The sequence below is a fragment of the Ambystoma mexicanum genome, chromosome 9 (assembly GCF_040938575.1).
Source record: "Ambystoma mexicanum isolate Mex_15411 chromosome 9, UKY_AmexF1_1, whole genome shotgun sequence".
Taxonomy (NCBI): Eukaryota; Metazoa; Chordata; class Amphibia; order Caudata; family Ambystomatidae; genus Ambystoma; species Ambystoma mexicanum.
In genome coordinates, this window is record NC_090931.1 from 147,491,216 (window position 1) to 147,504,552 (window position 13,337).

General features: G+C 41.7%; 1 protein-coding gene and 1 long non-coding RNA gene across 3 annotated transcripts in view; one reads left to right on the plus strand and one right to left on the minus strand.

The window, feature by feature from the left end:
* The window catches only part of LOC138487770 (indolethylamine N-methyltransferase-like), a 450,938-nt gene that overhangs the window by 432,752 nt on the left and 4,849 nt on the right, over nt 1–13,337 (plus strand). For both annotated transcript variants that reach the window (XM_069614321.1, XM_069614320.1), the window contains exon 2: nt 10,412–10,619. In XM_069614321.1, the coding sequence (XP_069470422.1) occupies nt 10,412–10,619 (208 nt within the window). The remainder of the gene's footprint in view (nt 1–10,411; nt 10,620–13,337) is intronic.
* The window catches only part of LOC138487772 (uncharacterized), a 238,773-nt gene that overhangs the window by 150,476 nt on the left and 74,960 nt on the right, over nt 1–13,337 (minus strand). The window lies entirely within an intron of this gene.

Consider the following 13,337-nt stretch of genomic DNA (forward strand, 5'->3'; position numbering starts at 1 on the left):
CTTGTATTGAACCTTAAGAAGAGGCAGCACAGTCAAGATACAACCCCCATGCCCCCGGTTGCAGGGCCGCACTGTCCTTAGTAGACCTGGAAGTGGCATACGATGCTGTGGCTATATTGCTAGTCACTCCCCTATACCACAGAGTATATCGGCAATGGTTGCCTAAAGCAAGGCACAGGCACTACTAATGAAAGGTACAATGAATACACTGCCGCTGGCTGTGTCTAACAGCCGATGGGGTCAATATTCCGGGAGTGACTGTAAATGCCTCTCTGATGGTTATTCACTTGAAGGTTTACCCCATTTTGGTTATTTTGCCCAATTTGCAGCAGTGAGAAGGAAGTAGTTTTCCCTCCTTCAGAAAAATTGGGCTAAATCGGGTAGAACTAGCCATGCATTTTATTTCTGCACCGTGGACACATACTGTGCCTTCGTAATTTACAATTTTATTGAACATTCACGTTACATCAGGAATAAGGTGCTGATCACTGCAATTTAACAATCATGTAGTTTATCGTGGACGTTCTATTGGGAATTGATTTCATAACTTCTCTTCATATTTTGGTTGTCATGGCTTTAATGTTAGTTCTTTCTTATGTACTTTTATGGTATTTTGGTCCATTTCCACAGTAAAGTTCATACGGAAACAGGCATATATGAGAGACTTCTAAAGTGTGTGAGACACAAAAGACACAACCTCGGGACAGGGAGATCTATTGTTTCAAACAAAATATCAAACAGACTTCCTGAAAATAAAGAGAAATGATTGATTTTGATTTGATTTGATTTTTTTTATTTGTAACGCGCACAGGCCAAACTAAACTGTACAGCGATGCAGGTGATATAGCACATTCAAACAGGACAGATCCAGGTTCCAGGGGAAAGAGAACCAACAGAAGTTTAGATAAACTCCTTGAACAAAAAAGTTTTGAGAACCCTACGAAATTGATACAATGACTTTGAGTTCCTTATCTCAATTGGAAGCAAGTTCCACAACTTTGGTCCAAACACAGCAAGCCTCCGGTCTCCTCTTGTTGTATGCACTGAATGAGGAATTCGCAGAAGATTACAGTCTCTAGATCACAGATCTCTTGTGGGCTGATAGAGTTGAAGTAATTTGCTCAAATAGGCTACAGCAAGCCCATTCAAACATTTAAAAACAAGGAAAGCCACCTTACATTTGATGCAATCCTCCCCCGCCAGCCAGTGCAAGGCACGGCGAGAGGGAGACACATGGGCGGTTTTTCCTAGCTTACAACTCAACCTAACAGCTACATTTTGAGCCCTCTGAAGTCTCTGAATTTGCTTGGATGGGATGCCCATCTACTGGCTATTGCAATATTCCAGATGGGCATTCGTCAGGGCACCCACACTACCAGGGGAGTACCTGCCTAAGGAGTCTCAGAATATGGTGTACTGCCTCGGCCTTAGCACCAACCTGTTAGTTGCTGGTGAGGTTGTCCTGCCATACACAGCCTAGATTCTTGACTTTAGAGACAATCTTTAAATTTGTACGCACAATTATTGAAACAGGTAGTTTCTTTGCTGCAATGAGAAGAGGTTTTGGACCAAATAAAATCAGTTCAGTTTTACCTGCATTTAATTGCAGCTGATGGCTACACATCCAATGGTCAGCCTCATCCAAGCACTGCCGTAATTTATCAAATGCATCTTCAAGGGTAAAAAACCTGATGAAGATCTGAGTGTCATCAGCATAGGTATGAAAGCTCATGCCATGCCGTCTCAAGATTTCTAACAGTGATTCACTGTATCAAAGGCCGCAGACAGGTCCAGCATCACCAAAAGGGAGAACTTGCCCCGGTCCGCAGCCACCAATAATTCATTCTGAACAGACAGGAGGGAAGTCTCTGTTCCAAAGCGATTTTCTTCAGTAAAGGCGTGACTATAGATTGTTTCAAAATATGAGGAACTATACTTTGCGTCAAAGATTTATTGATGAACCTGGTCATAAAAGGAGTCAGGTCCAAAGATAGACGCTTTGCTACATAAGCAGGGAGAGAGAAGAGCGAGTCATTAGTCGGTTTGAGAACCTCCAATAACTGATATCCTTCTTTTTCCAATACTGGGCGAAAGTCAAAAGCAGGAAACAAACTCTGTTCCTGCTGATTAGTTGATTCCCCTAAGGATTGCACAATAGGCATTCCAAGTGAAGCCATGTCAACAGTTTGAGTTTTGATAGCAATGTCCCCCTTAATCTGTTCAATTATATCGATAAAGAATTAAAAATATTGGCCTGTACAAAAGAGGGTTCAATTGAGGTCACCCTACATCCAGGATTACAGAATTTTTAGACAATGGAATTCAATTCCCTGGGCAAATTGTTGGCAGTCTCTAATTTTATACAGAGATAATCTCTCTTGGCCTGGAAAATGGCTGATTTATCATTAAGTAGGCCACTGTTAGCCCCATTTAAATGATCTAACATTTGTTTATTTTGCCATTTTCGACCTGTCCTGCTCACTAGTTTACACGTAAACAAGGGTTTGGATATCCTTGATATTTTTAATTTTAGAGGGGCTGTCTTAGTACACACTGCATCCATCACCTCACAGCCTCCTGCAAGAAAATCCACACAAGGTAGAAGGGAATCAATAGAAGAAATGGCTTCTCTAATTTCACTGCCGGTGATTCTATCTAGATTCTTTTTTTTTCATTTTTTTTTAATCAACTTTATTTAATAATTTTACAAAACATAATACAACTGAGTAACAACAGAATGGGAACAAGCAAAAGATTACTCCATATACATCAGTGCAACAAAATGCAAATTACTACTAAAGTAACAGCTATTCAAAACAAAATCCGAAAACATCCCCACCCTCCTATCTCATGGCAAGACGTGACAACACAAAACACAAAAAAAAGGACAAAACATACACCCCTACCAATCCCCAACTTCAATATCCACAAAATAAACCAAAGCCTACACCTCATCCAAATAAATCCCTGAATGACCCCCATCTCTCCTTGTACTCAGTTTCTCGATGTTGTCGAACTGCCTGAGTCTTCTCATACCAAGAGAGCGTCCGCATATCTGACACCCAGTTATCGCAATGTGGCTTCTTCCTGGATTTCCACACCTTCATTATTTGTTTTATGGCCATCAACAATGCTCTATCAATCCATTCCGAACAATCCCACATCTCCACAGTTCGACTATCAGTTGAAAGGAAAATCACTGACCGAAAAGTACGAGGCAGTGTCATGCTAGTTACCATATCAATGCAATCCAAAACTTCTCTCCAAAGGTCCAGCACTCTACTACACTCCCAGAGCATATGTAGATAGGTCCCTCTCGAGCCTCCACACCCCCAGCACAGATCTACATCAGCCAAACCTCCCTCCTTCATTTTCACTGGTGTCCAATAAATACGGCCTAAAAGACGTTGGTGAATATACCTCAGATTTAAATCAACCGTGGCCCTCACCGAAGCCCTCCAGCTATTATCCCACAAGCCATCAGAAAGATCAGTTTCCAATTCAGACACCCACTTCATTCGCAACTGACCCCAGGAACTTCTCATACAGTCCTGCAAAGGCATCAGCCTAACATATGTAGAAACTGTCCTAGGAGACGTAGCAAAAATCTCACAAATCTGAGGTCTACCACTCAAAGGTCCACTCAACATTTGCAATCTTTCCATCAGCAACCGCTCCAAAAGCCCATATCTACCCGCCTCTCTATTGTGCAGACTATAACGATTAGCTAATTCTTCAAACGGAACCATCCCCCCCTCTCCATACATCCCCTATTTTCAGAATGCCCCCGTTAGCCTAGCCCCTCCAATTAAGCATTTTATTATTAATTACTAAACCCGGATTCAGCCAAATAGAGGCCGAATCATACAAATACAAGGATTGCCCACACCCCAGAATCCAATTAACCAACACTGACTTAGAAATCACTAGAGTCTCCAATTTTGTACCAGAATTTGCCAACCTCCCATACGAATATAAACAGTCCAGGGAAAAGGGATGCAGCATTTCCTTTTCCATTAAAAGCCAATATGGGTCTGATCCCCGCCCTTCCTCAAAGTAATAAGAAAACTTCTTCAATAAAAATCCCCTACAATAATTCTCCAATACCGGATAACCAAAGCCCCCATCTTTAACTCTACGCACCAAAATAAATTGTGGAATTTTTGGCCTATTACCTTTTCCCCATAGGAAGTCCATAAAAATCCTATCAATGCTCCGGAGCACTCTTTTAGTAAATTTAAGGGGAAGTGATTGAATAAAATACAGGACCTTTGGCAACAGCATCATCTTGATAGCATTGATTCTTGCCCAGATGCTTAGAGTCAATCTTTCCCATCTTTGTACATCCTTCAGCATAATTTCTCTCAATTTGTCTACATTGTATTCTATCGTTCTCTTAATATCGCGCCCCAAGTAGACACCTAAATATTTCACCGAAACATCAGCCCATTGGCAATCCCAATCCAACAACCTACCATTCACCGGGTTCATCTGAAGCGGGAAAACTACTGTTTTACCCCAGTTAACTTTATAGCCAGACAATTCTCCCACCTCTTGCAACATATTCCTCAATAAGGGTCCACCCACCTCCGGATTCCTCAAGACCACCGTCAGATCGTCAGCATATGCTAGGACTTTCACCTCATCATTTCTCAACTTCTGCCTAAGATAAGCCAACAACGGCTCCAGGACCAAATTAAACAAAAGGGGCAAAAGAGGACACCCCTGTCTACATCTAGATTATTAATTTTCAATAAACAGCTGATTGGGCTTTAACACTAACTTTATGTCCTTTAGGTCGGGTAAGTGAAAGAGCTGAGCAAAATGGTTAGACCAATGAATTGGCAAGGTCTCCTTCCAGGAGGCATATGTACCCTAGTGAACAGAACGTCCAAACAGTGCCCTTTTATATGGGATGGTTGAGTCCCTAATGAATGTAGGCCATGGATGTCCAAATGTTTCCATAACTCCTTAGAGTCTGTTTTTTTTGGGTTATCCAACCATATATTCCAGTCACCTGTCAATAATAATTCTTTATATTTGCTCCCATGTGTGACTAAAAAAGAATCCAGATTTTCAAGAAACGGTCTGCATGGACCAGGCGGCCTGTAGCCTAAAATAGGATGAATGGCAGCTCTAGGGGACAAATGAAGTATTAAATGTCCAACCTGCGCATCCACCCCCCAATCAAGGGTATTTAGATGTGATATTTGTAAGTCAGTTTTATCAATGACTGCTATACTCCTCCCTCTCCTTCCGATCCAGTTAATATGTTTTATCAAATAGTCCTCCGGGACTAGTTCATGAAATAAGCTCTGGGAGGCTTTAGTGAACCATGTTTCAGTAACTAATAAAATATCTAAATCATGATGTTGAACAAACTCTGCTATTGCTGTAGCGTGGGCTCCTGCTGACCTAGCATTAATGAGTGCTGCTTTAAAGCCAACATCAACCTCATCATTCAATGTCTGCGTTTCAGCCCTATGCGGGCAATGTTCAATTCTCTAATTTTATTCAAAGTTCATAGGGAAATGCTGCTGTGCGCGTTGTTCAGCTTCTTGAAGGAGCTTACATCATAAATAAACCCCCCCACCCATTGAAGTGCCTTGCACTAACCTTGTCCATTTTCCAAATAGCTGTCGGTTTAAGCTACACAAGAGTCAACCAGTAAAGAATTAATCCTACAGCGTTTTCTGCTGACTGGCGACCCAGGCAGAATCAGGCAAAAACAGGCTTTGCATCAGGTCTTTGCACTAACGCGGGCCAGTTGTAGCTTGTGGCACACCCCGCTGCCGTAAAACGGGTGCTCGTCCAAGGAGGATCTCGGTAGTTGTAGGAAACCGGATCCCAGAGGAGTTTAATAGGTAAGTATGTAGCAAAATAGCACCACAATTAATTAAAAGCAGTAATTGCTAAAATACAAGCTAAAATACAGAATGTCTAAAATCAATCACGTTCTTGAAACAATATTGTTAATGCTGCCACTGAAATCGAACTATACATTTTTTAAAGTGCTATCTCAAACGCTAGTTCTGTCCAGTTATGATAGTACGTGTCAGCAGGGCACCGAACACAAAAAATGTATCATGTTCACTGAGGGAGACACCAGACCGAGGAGCCAAAGTGGGACGTGGGTGGGCTACTAAATAAAAAGGATGTAGAACACCACTTGTAAGAGCCTGCACAGCCTTCTTGGCATTGTTCATTAGGGGAAATGGACAAAGCAGTGTTAAATATGCAGTCCGAAGCAGGATATCCCTCTCCCGCACCGCATTTAGCTCGTACCAAAAGACAGTGTTCCCCCACTTGTTGGTATTGTGAGTGGCCAAGTTCAAGGGACCGACCCTGGCCTGGAAATGCCTCCCACTCCTGCTCTTTCCCTTTAAATGTCCTGCTCTAGAGCAGAAGATGCCACACTCTATAAATGGACCTTCAGAGCACAGTGTTAGGGAGAATTCTCAATATGTGCTAATTTCCCTAACCTTTTGAGACCCCCAGCAACTTTGCTGGATTTCAAATATTTGATTTTGTTTCCTGGGAAGAGTGAGAGCCTTTTTTCCCACTCTTCCATGTATTTGAATATGTGTTTTACTTTTGTGTTCTTTGGTTATGGAGTTTTAACACAATTCCATAGGCATCATCTTTTTCTGTGCGTCACACAGCACTTTCAGTGCAGAGGCACAGGGATGTCTTTCAGACTTCCCAAGGTTTAAATACCTTCTCTGGGACTGACTACTGTCTCCCAGAGCATGTAAAGTTAAATTGACTTTACTAGTCTCTTTAAATTTACTGACCCAGCAAACCCTATCTTCCTATAGAGTGCTGGAGGGGTTGCCTAGCTTCCCCTGAGTCAAAACACTCATGTAGCAGTCAAATGTTACCCTTTCCTACTTTAAATGGCTTGTAGCAGTGGTTTAGATCAAACTACCACAATTTTTCATGACCGTGAACAACGGTATCTAGAAATCGGGTCAGCCATGTTTCTCAATATGGCGCTCAAGATCTATCGTAACAACAGACTCCGGTCGACTTTTTTCACCATTTCTTTTAGAAAAGGTCCTTCTTGTGTTTGTCTCTGACCGCCAAACCAGGTTTGGTGTTGTTGGCCTTTGTCGGGATTCAGTGCTGAAGCCCTCCTCTGGCGCCAGGGTGTCTGGGGTGGACAGAATGTGAGGCAGTTGCCCGAATCTCCCTGTGCTTAGTCTACTAGTAGACCTGAATGCACTCTGGTGTGATTGGCCAGCTGGCTCACTGGCAAGGACAGCAACCCTGCTGTGTGAGTGACAGCCAGGCTGGAATGAATGGGGGAAAACTGTTTCTCTGGGACTTGGAAAGCAGAGTCGACCACTGGAACGAAAGAACCGAAGATGGGCTGAAGGAAGGGGACTGCTGCAACTCCTGGATGACCAGAGAAGCCCTGCTGCAGGTCCGAATTGCCTGAAACTCCGTCGGCAGAGAAGCCCTTCAAGGTTAACTTCTTCCCTTGAGTTTGGTGGGAACAACGAACTCGCAAGCCACCTGGACACTGTCCCCATCTGGTCGACTTTTAATCAGAGTGCTGTTGAAAACCGGACAGCCAGAGGGAAGGAAACTACCTCATGGACCTTAAGGCACTCACACCTTAAACCGACGTCTTGCTAAAGCTTTTGGCCTCAACCCTGGGCAGCGCAGGAACCTCCTGACGTCCTCCTTCTTGACCCCACGACTGAAAATCAGGAGCAGTGAGATCTGCTTGAACTGCAAGGAACAACTGCCTCAGCTACAGCTCTTCTTCATTAACAAGGTACTGTGCAAACATGGTCTGGAAATCTTTTCGTCCATCATGAAAGTTTGTGGAAACGTTCTCAACTTTGAAGGCTTGTCCTTCCCTAAATATTCATCAACCTTTTCACCTAGCCAAATTCATCTAAACTCTGTGGCAAAGACTAAATCGTTATCTACCAGAACTGTGCTATCCTATACAAAGACTCTGAACCATTGACTTTGGCCCCGGCCTATGGAGAAGAATTGCTTATTGGAGTTAACTGCGACACTTTGCCCTGCCTCTGAATGTATTTTGGCTGTCTTTCTTATAACCTTGTCTTTTTATGACCTTTCTAAGTAACTGAAGTGTCATGTTTTTTTTCTGAACTTGTTCATTAACATTTTGGTGGTGTATTGTAGTGTATTAGTGTGTGCTATTGAGCTGCTCTTACTAGTGGAATGTTTTCTAACTGACTGTTAAATAAATGTATATTCTTTTACCAAGAAACCTTGAATCTGTGTATATTTGAATCACTGTGTTAGTTGGTCTTTTGTGTAACTTTTTCTTCTGCTCACTCAACTCTTGAGATAAGTCTGGCTGCTCAGCCACTGCTACCACATAAGTGTGTAGTACATGCTTGTACCAATGGTAAAATTGTACTCACACTTGTAGTTTTAATTGCATGTAGTCTTCCTAAAGGGTACTGCATGTGATTCTGTCTAACACACAGGAGGATCACCTGCTTTTAGATTCTGCAGTCACGCCTCATACGCAGAACATTTCTCAGATGTTTACCCACTAGGATCAATCTATTTGTATCAGGGCTGGGAGCTGCTGTGGGCTGCCAGCCATGGTGGATGGAGATGAACCTCACAGGGTAAAGAAGGATGCAGGGGCAGGTGCTGCAATATCAACAATGGGGAAGCAACATTCAAAATTCAGGAATCTAAACTTTTTCAGGGGCCTGCCCGGAAGATGGTGATCCAAAGTTCACTGGAATTTTGCAGCCCTATCCTACTCAGTGGACCCGATCTGCCCATCCAGAGCATGTACACACTATTACTGAGCCTCACGCAAGTCAGCAGGGAAGAACTCTCTTGCCCAGGCCATAAGAGGTTTAAGGATCAGGATAATTTAGTAAAGGAAGATCCAGCTGGAACAAGATGACCTTCAAATGCAGGTCTTTATATATGTTATGGCTCATCACATTCCCTTTACCAGGAGTCAACGGAGGAGGTTGAATGGTTTTTTAATCACTATTTTTGAGAAGTTTGTCATGGGGCAAGTCACTGTCGCAGTGCAATAGGCACCTGCTGAAGGATGGTGCGGGAGGGTCTTATGCACCTCTATTATGAAGATCCTTGCAAGCGAAAATATAGCAATCAAATATGCATTATGGGTTATACTTAAAGACCTCCCAGCCTGGGTTTAGGTATCATTACTGGGTCGGTATGCACCGAACAAGAGGTTACAACATTTCGCACCACACAGCTTCCTCTGGGGTGCATATCACAGGCCCAAACTCCCGTAAAAAAAACGCACCACTATTTTCTATTTCTATGGTGGGCTGGCACAGACAGTGAAGGAGCACGGCAGGTGAAGATGGAAGGCGTGGGTCAACAGGTACATGCTGAAGTGAGGGATTTGGGATGCGGGTGGCTGAGAGCCCTTCCCTGGGTACAAATGATTGTTTAGATTAGGTGGATAATGTTAGGCTGTGCTATTATAGCTGTATGGCAGATGGACCTTCTTAAATATGTGTTCTCCTACTACTAGCCACCTCTCGACCTAACTTGATTTGATCCCCAGAATTAGTGTCCAAGATGCAACAGGCTTTATGCAGATCTGATGTTTATGTTTTGTTCTGGTATGGGTTAAAATGATATTTTGAATTATTTTGACAAATGAAGCTTGAGAACTAATGCGACACCTGAGCCAGATTCAAAGCTTGGTTTTGCATAGTAGCTCAGTATGATGATTGACGCACATGAACATGGCAACTGAGTAGTATTTTCCAAAGCTCTATTGCATATCACATGCACATGGAAGAATTCCATACTTGCTCAGGGGGATCATTGGCATAATGTATCTTTGGACTTGCACTTTATTGAGTAGAGCAGGCACTCACTCCAGCATTGGAACAAACATTTGCTGATCTATGGAAAAGGTGTGAGTACATAGCACCACAGTGGCACCTGGATTAATCTGTTATTGGGGGTTAATTTATTGATTGCGTCTTAACCTGTTACCTCTTGTATAAATGCTCGATCTTTCTCTGTGTCTCTCTGTTAAATACAATTTTATAAATATGTACTGTTACAATGAAAAAAAAACGATGTCAAAAATGGGCATGGCGAGCTGAAATTCGATCTCCATCTCTCTGCCAAAAAGGTGCTCGAAAATAGATGTGTCGTGATTAGGTTAAGACACTGAAAATACAAACTCTAAACCAAAAAAATGCATTTTTAATGGATGTATTTTTCTTATCGCCATGTTTACACAAGACTACCTATTAAATTATTCATATTTTTTAAATTGTTCTTGCTGCAAAGTTTACAATACAAATTACACTTCGTGTTGGTTATGCTTATTGTGTCAATAGACGTAATTATGCAAAGGAAACACACAATATATTTTTAATCTGCATTTTATTTCACTTTTAAACAGGAGCTATAAAAGGGGACACAGTGATTCAGTTCGGAGGATCATATGTGAATGTGGCACTTTTGCCAGCATGTGAATTATTCAAAGATATCATCATTATAGATTTCTTGGACAGTAGTTTGCAGACTGCAACAAAATGGCTGAAAGAAGAAGCGGGAGCACATGACTGGGGCGCACTTGAAAAATGTTTGGGTGAAATGGAAGGAGGCAGGTAGGACTATCAAAATGTAAACTGTTCTGAATTAGTCCCTTTTTCTTTTCTCATCATTGAATATAAATTAACACATTACTCTTTTCAGAATTGAAATATCCCTTTTTCGTGTCATGGAGAACGCTGACACAATTCATACATTCTTTGGATGACCAAGAGAAAGTATGCAATCCAGTGATTAACAGAGATCTTGTCAAGGCCAATTTCATTGAGGCCTAGTGTCATGAATTTCCATGTGTGATCTTGTGGGTAGATTGTTGGGTTGCCAAGGGGGGCTGAGTGCTACAAGAAGTAGTGAAATGCTTGGTGCATTGGCAGTGTGGTATTGATTTCCACACTACCCCATCATACCACCAACAGCAGGTAGGAGCTTGTCATGTGTGGCTTTACCAGCATGGGGCCTTTTAACAAATACAGTTCCACATTTTGTCCAAAATAATGACTTATGCGGAAAACCAGTGGGATCATGCAATCAAGCTCAGCTTACTGAATTAGGCTCTGCCTGAGGTTGCTTACACCTCATTGAGGAGGAAAACACAGACACAGACACATTCACACATGCTCACCACTGCAGCATCAGGTATGGGCAGCGGTGAAGAGGTCCCTGTACGAGCAGCAGTCCTGCTGCACAAGAAGCACAGTGCTAGCATTGTTGTGAATATGTGAGGATGCTCAGAATATCAAAATGTTGGACTGCCTTATAAGGCACAATCTGTGCTGTACAGAAGGCCTGCACTAATAAAGGAAAAACACCTCAATTTATAAACCCATTAAGGCTCCAACAGTCCAGAGTAAGGAAGTAATTGGCATCATGGGATGGCCTCCCAGAGAAAGGGAGCCAATTTGATGTTTCAATATGTCTGGTTGCATTTTTTTCAGCATTTATGTTTATATAGCACTGATCACCAAAGCGCTGAACATAATTTCAAAACAATAGTATTTTTTTGTTTTTTTAGTGCACCTATAGCCAAAGTGCTGGTCGAGTATAAAAAAATATTATTAAGTATTTATTTGTTTTTATAAAGCGCTTATTGCCAAAGTGCTGAACAAAAATGAAAAAAAACCTAGTACAAATGTATCCAATTTCATGAAGAATTAAGAAAATAAGATTTCAGATGGGAATGGAAAGAAGAAAAGGAAATAAGAAACTGGACAGAAAGAGTAAGAAAGTTCCATAGTTTAAGGGCAAAGCGAGAAAAAGAGCAAAACAATGATTAAGCACAATGGACTTGGAACAGGTAACACATACTGTGATTGAGAGCAAAGGGAAGGTGAAGGTTGACGCCAAGAAATGAGAGCAGAAAGATACAGAGCATCCACCCAATACAGGTGCATGAAGACAATATATAGAAAGTTACATTGAAGACGATCGAAGGATAAGAGAAAATGCAGAGCAGAAGTTATAGATTCACAAGGAGAAAGATGTCATATGAGGTGAACAGAGTAATTAAAAATAGATCAGAGTAGAGCAAGCAGATAAGCAGGTAATCCAAGAAAATGATAAGAACAATAGTCAAGACTATAAAGAATGATTCTAGAAACCAGACGTTTAGTATCATTAAAGGTTAAAAAGTATCCAGCCTTACGGATATTAAATAAATAAAAACAACATGGACAAGCAATCAAACAAGCAAATGAAAGAGAAGCATTGATAATAGTGCCAAGCGTATGAGCGCTAATAGAGAGAGTTAAATGTGGGCGAAAATAAATAGAATGCAGAGGAAAAGGAGGGGGTTGTTTCAGTTTTTGAAGAATTTAAGTTAAGAAAGTTAGAGGTCACACAAGACTGAATAGACTACAGGTAAACTGAAAGATTAGAATGCAGAAACATTGAACAGGACGAAGAAGAAATAATAGCCGAAAGGAGGATGGTATAGATTTTAAAAAGAAGAAGGCCAATAGCTGTGAGCTGGGAACCCAGAAATGTACTGGGTGGGCAGGAGAAGAGTGTTCAGCCCAAGAAACAGAAAAGAAGTGGTCAGACTGATAGGAAAGAAACCAATTATGAATGGTACCAGAGGTGCCAGGAGAAGAAATCCTAGAGGAAAGAACAGCATGATGAACCACGTCGTATGCTGTGGATAGACCTAATATGATAAGAAGAGGGGAAAGTTTATTATAGAAGACTGGGAGAAGAGAGTCAGAAACAGAGATTAATGTAGTTTCTGAATAATGAAAGGGACGGTACCCAAACTGGAGAGGTGGATGCAGAGAGTGAAAATTCAGATATGGGGGAATCTGATAATAGATCCTTCTTTCGAGGATCCTAGGATATAAGGAAGAAACTGGTGGAAACTCAAAAGAACAGACAGATCAAATAAGGAGTTTCTAAAATAGAAGAGATAAGCAGGAAGTTAAGAGAGAAACAAATTGAGGAATAAGGGAAGAAGGCATGGAAGCAGAGGGTGCAGTCATACAATTGGCACGAGCATCAAATGTAGCTGTGTCAGTATCCATGAGCATCGAAAAAGAAGACTGTGAATATGAAGAGGCAACAGATGCCATAGTTATAGAGGTACTAGAAGAACAAGACGTGCAAACAGTGGCAACTTTACAACTGAAATAGAGGGAAACTCATCAGAAGAAAGGGAAGAAAAGAGAGAGGGGTCAGATGAAGAGGGCGCAAGAAGATGATTAAGTTCTTGAAAAAGTCGAGGCAGGCATGATCAAAGCTTAGTAAGAAGATCACAATATTAGGTTGTATGTGAAAATGTTGAA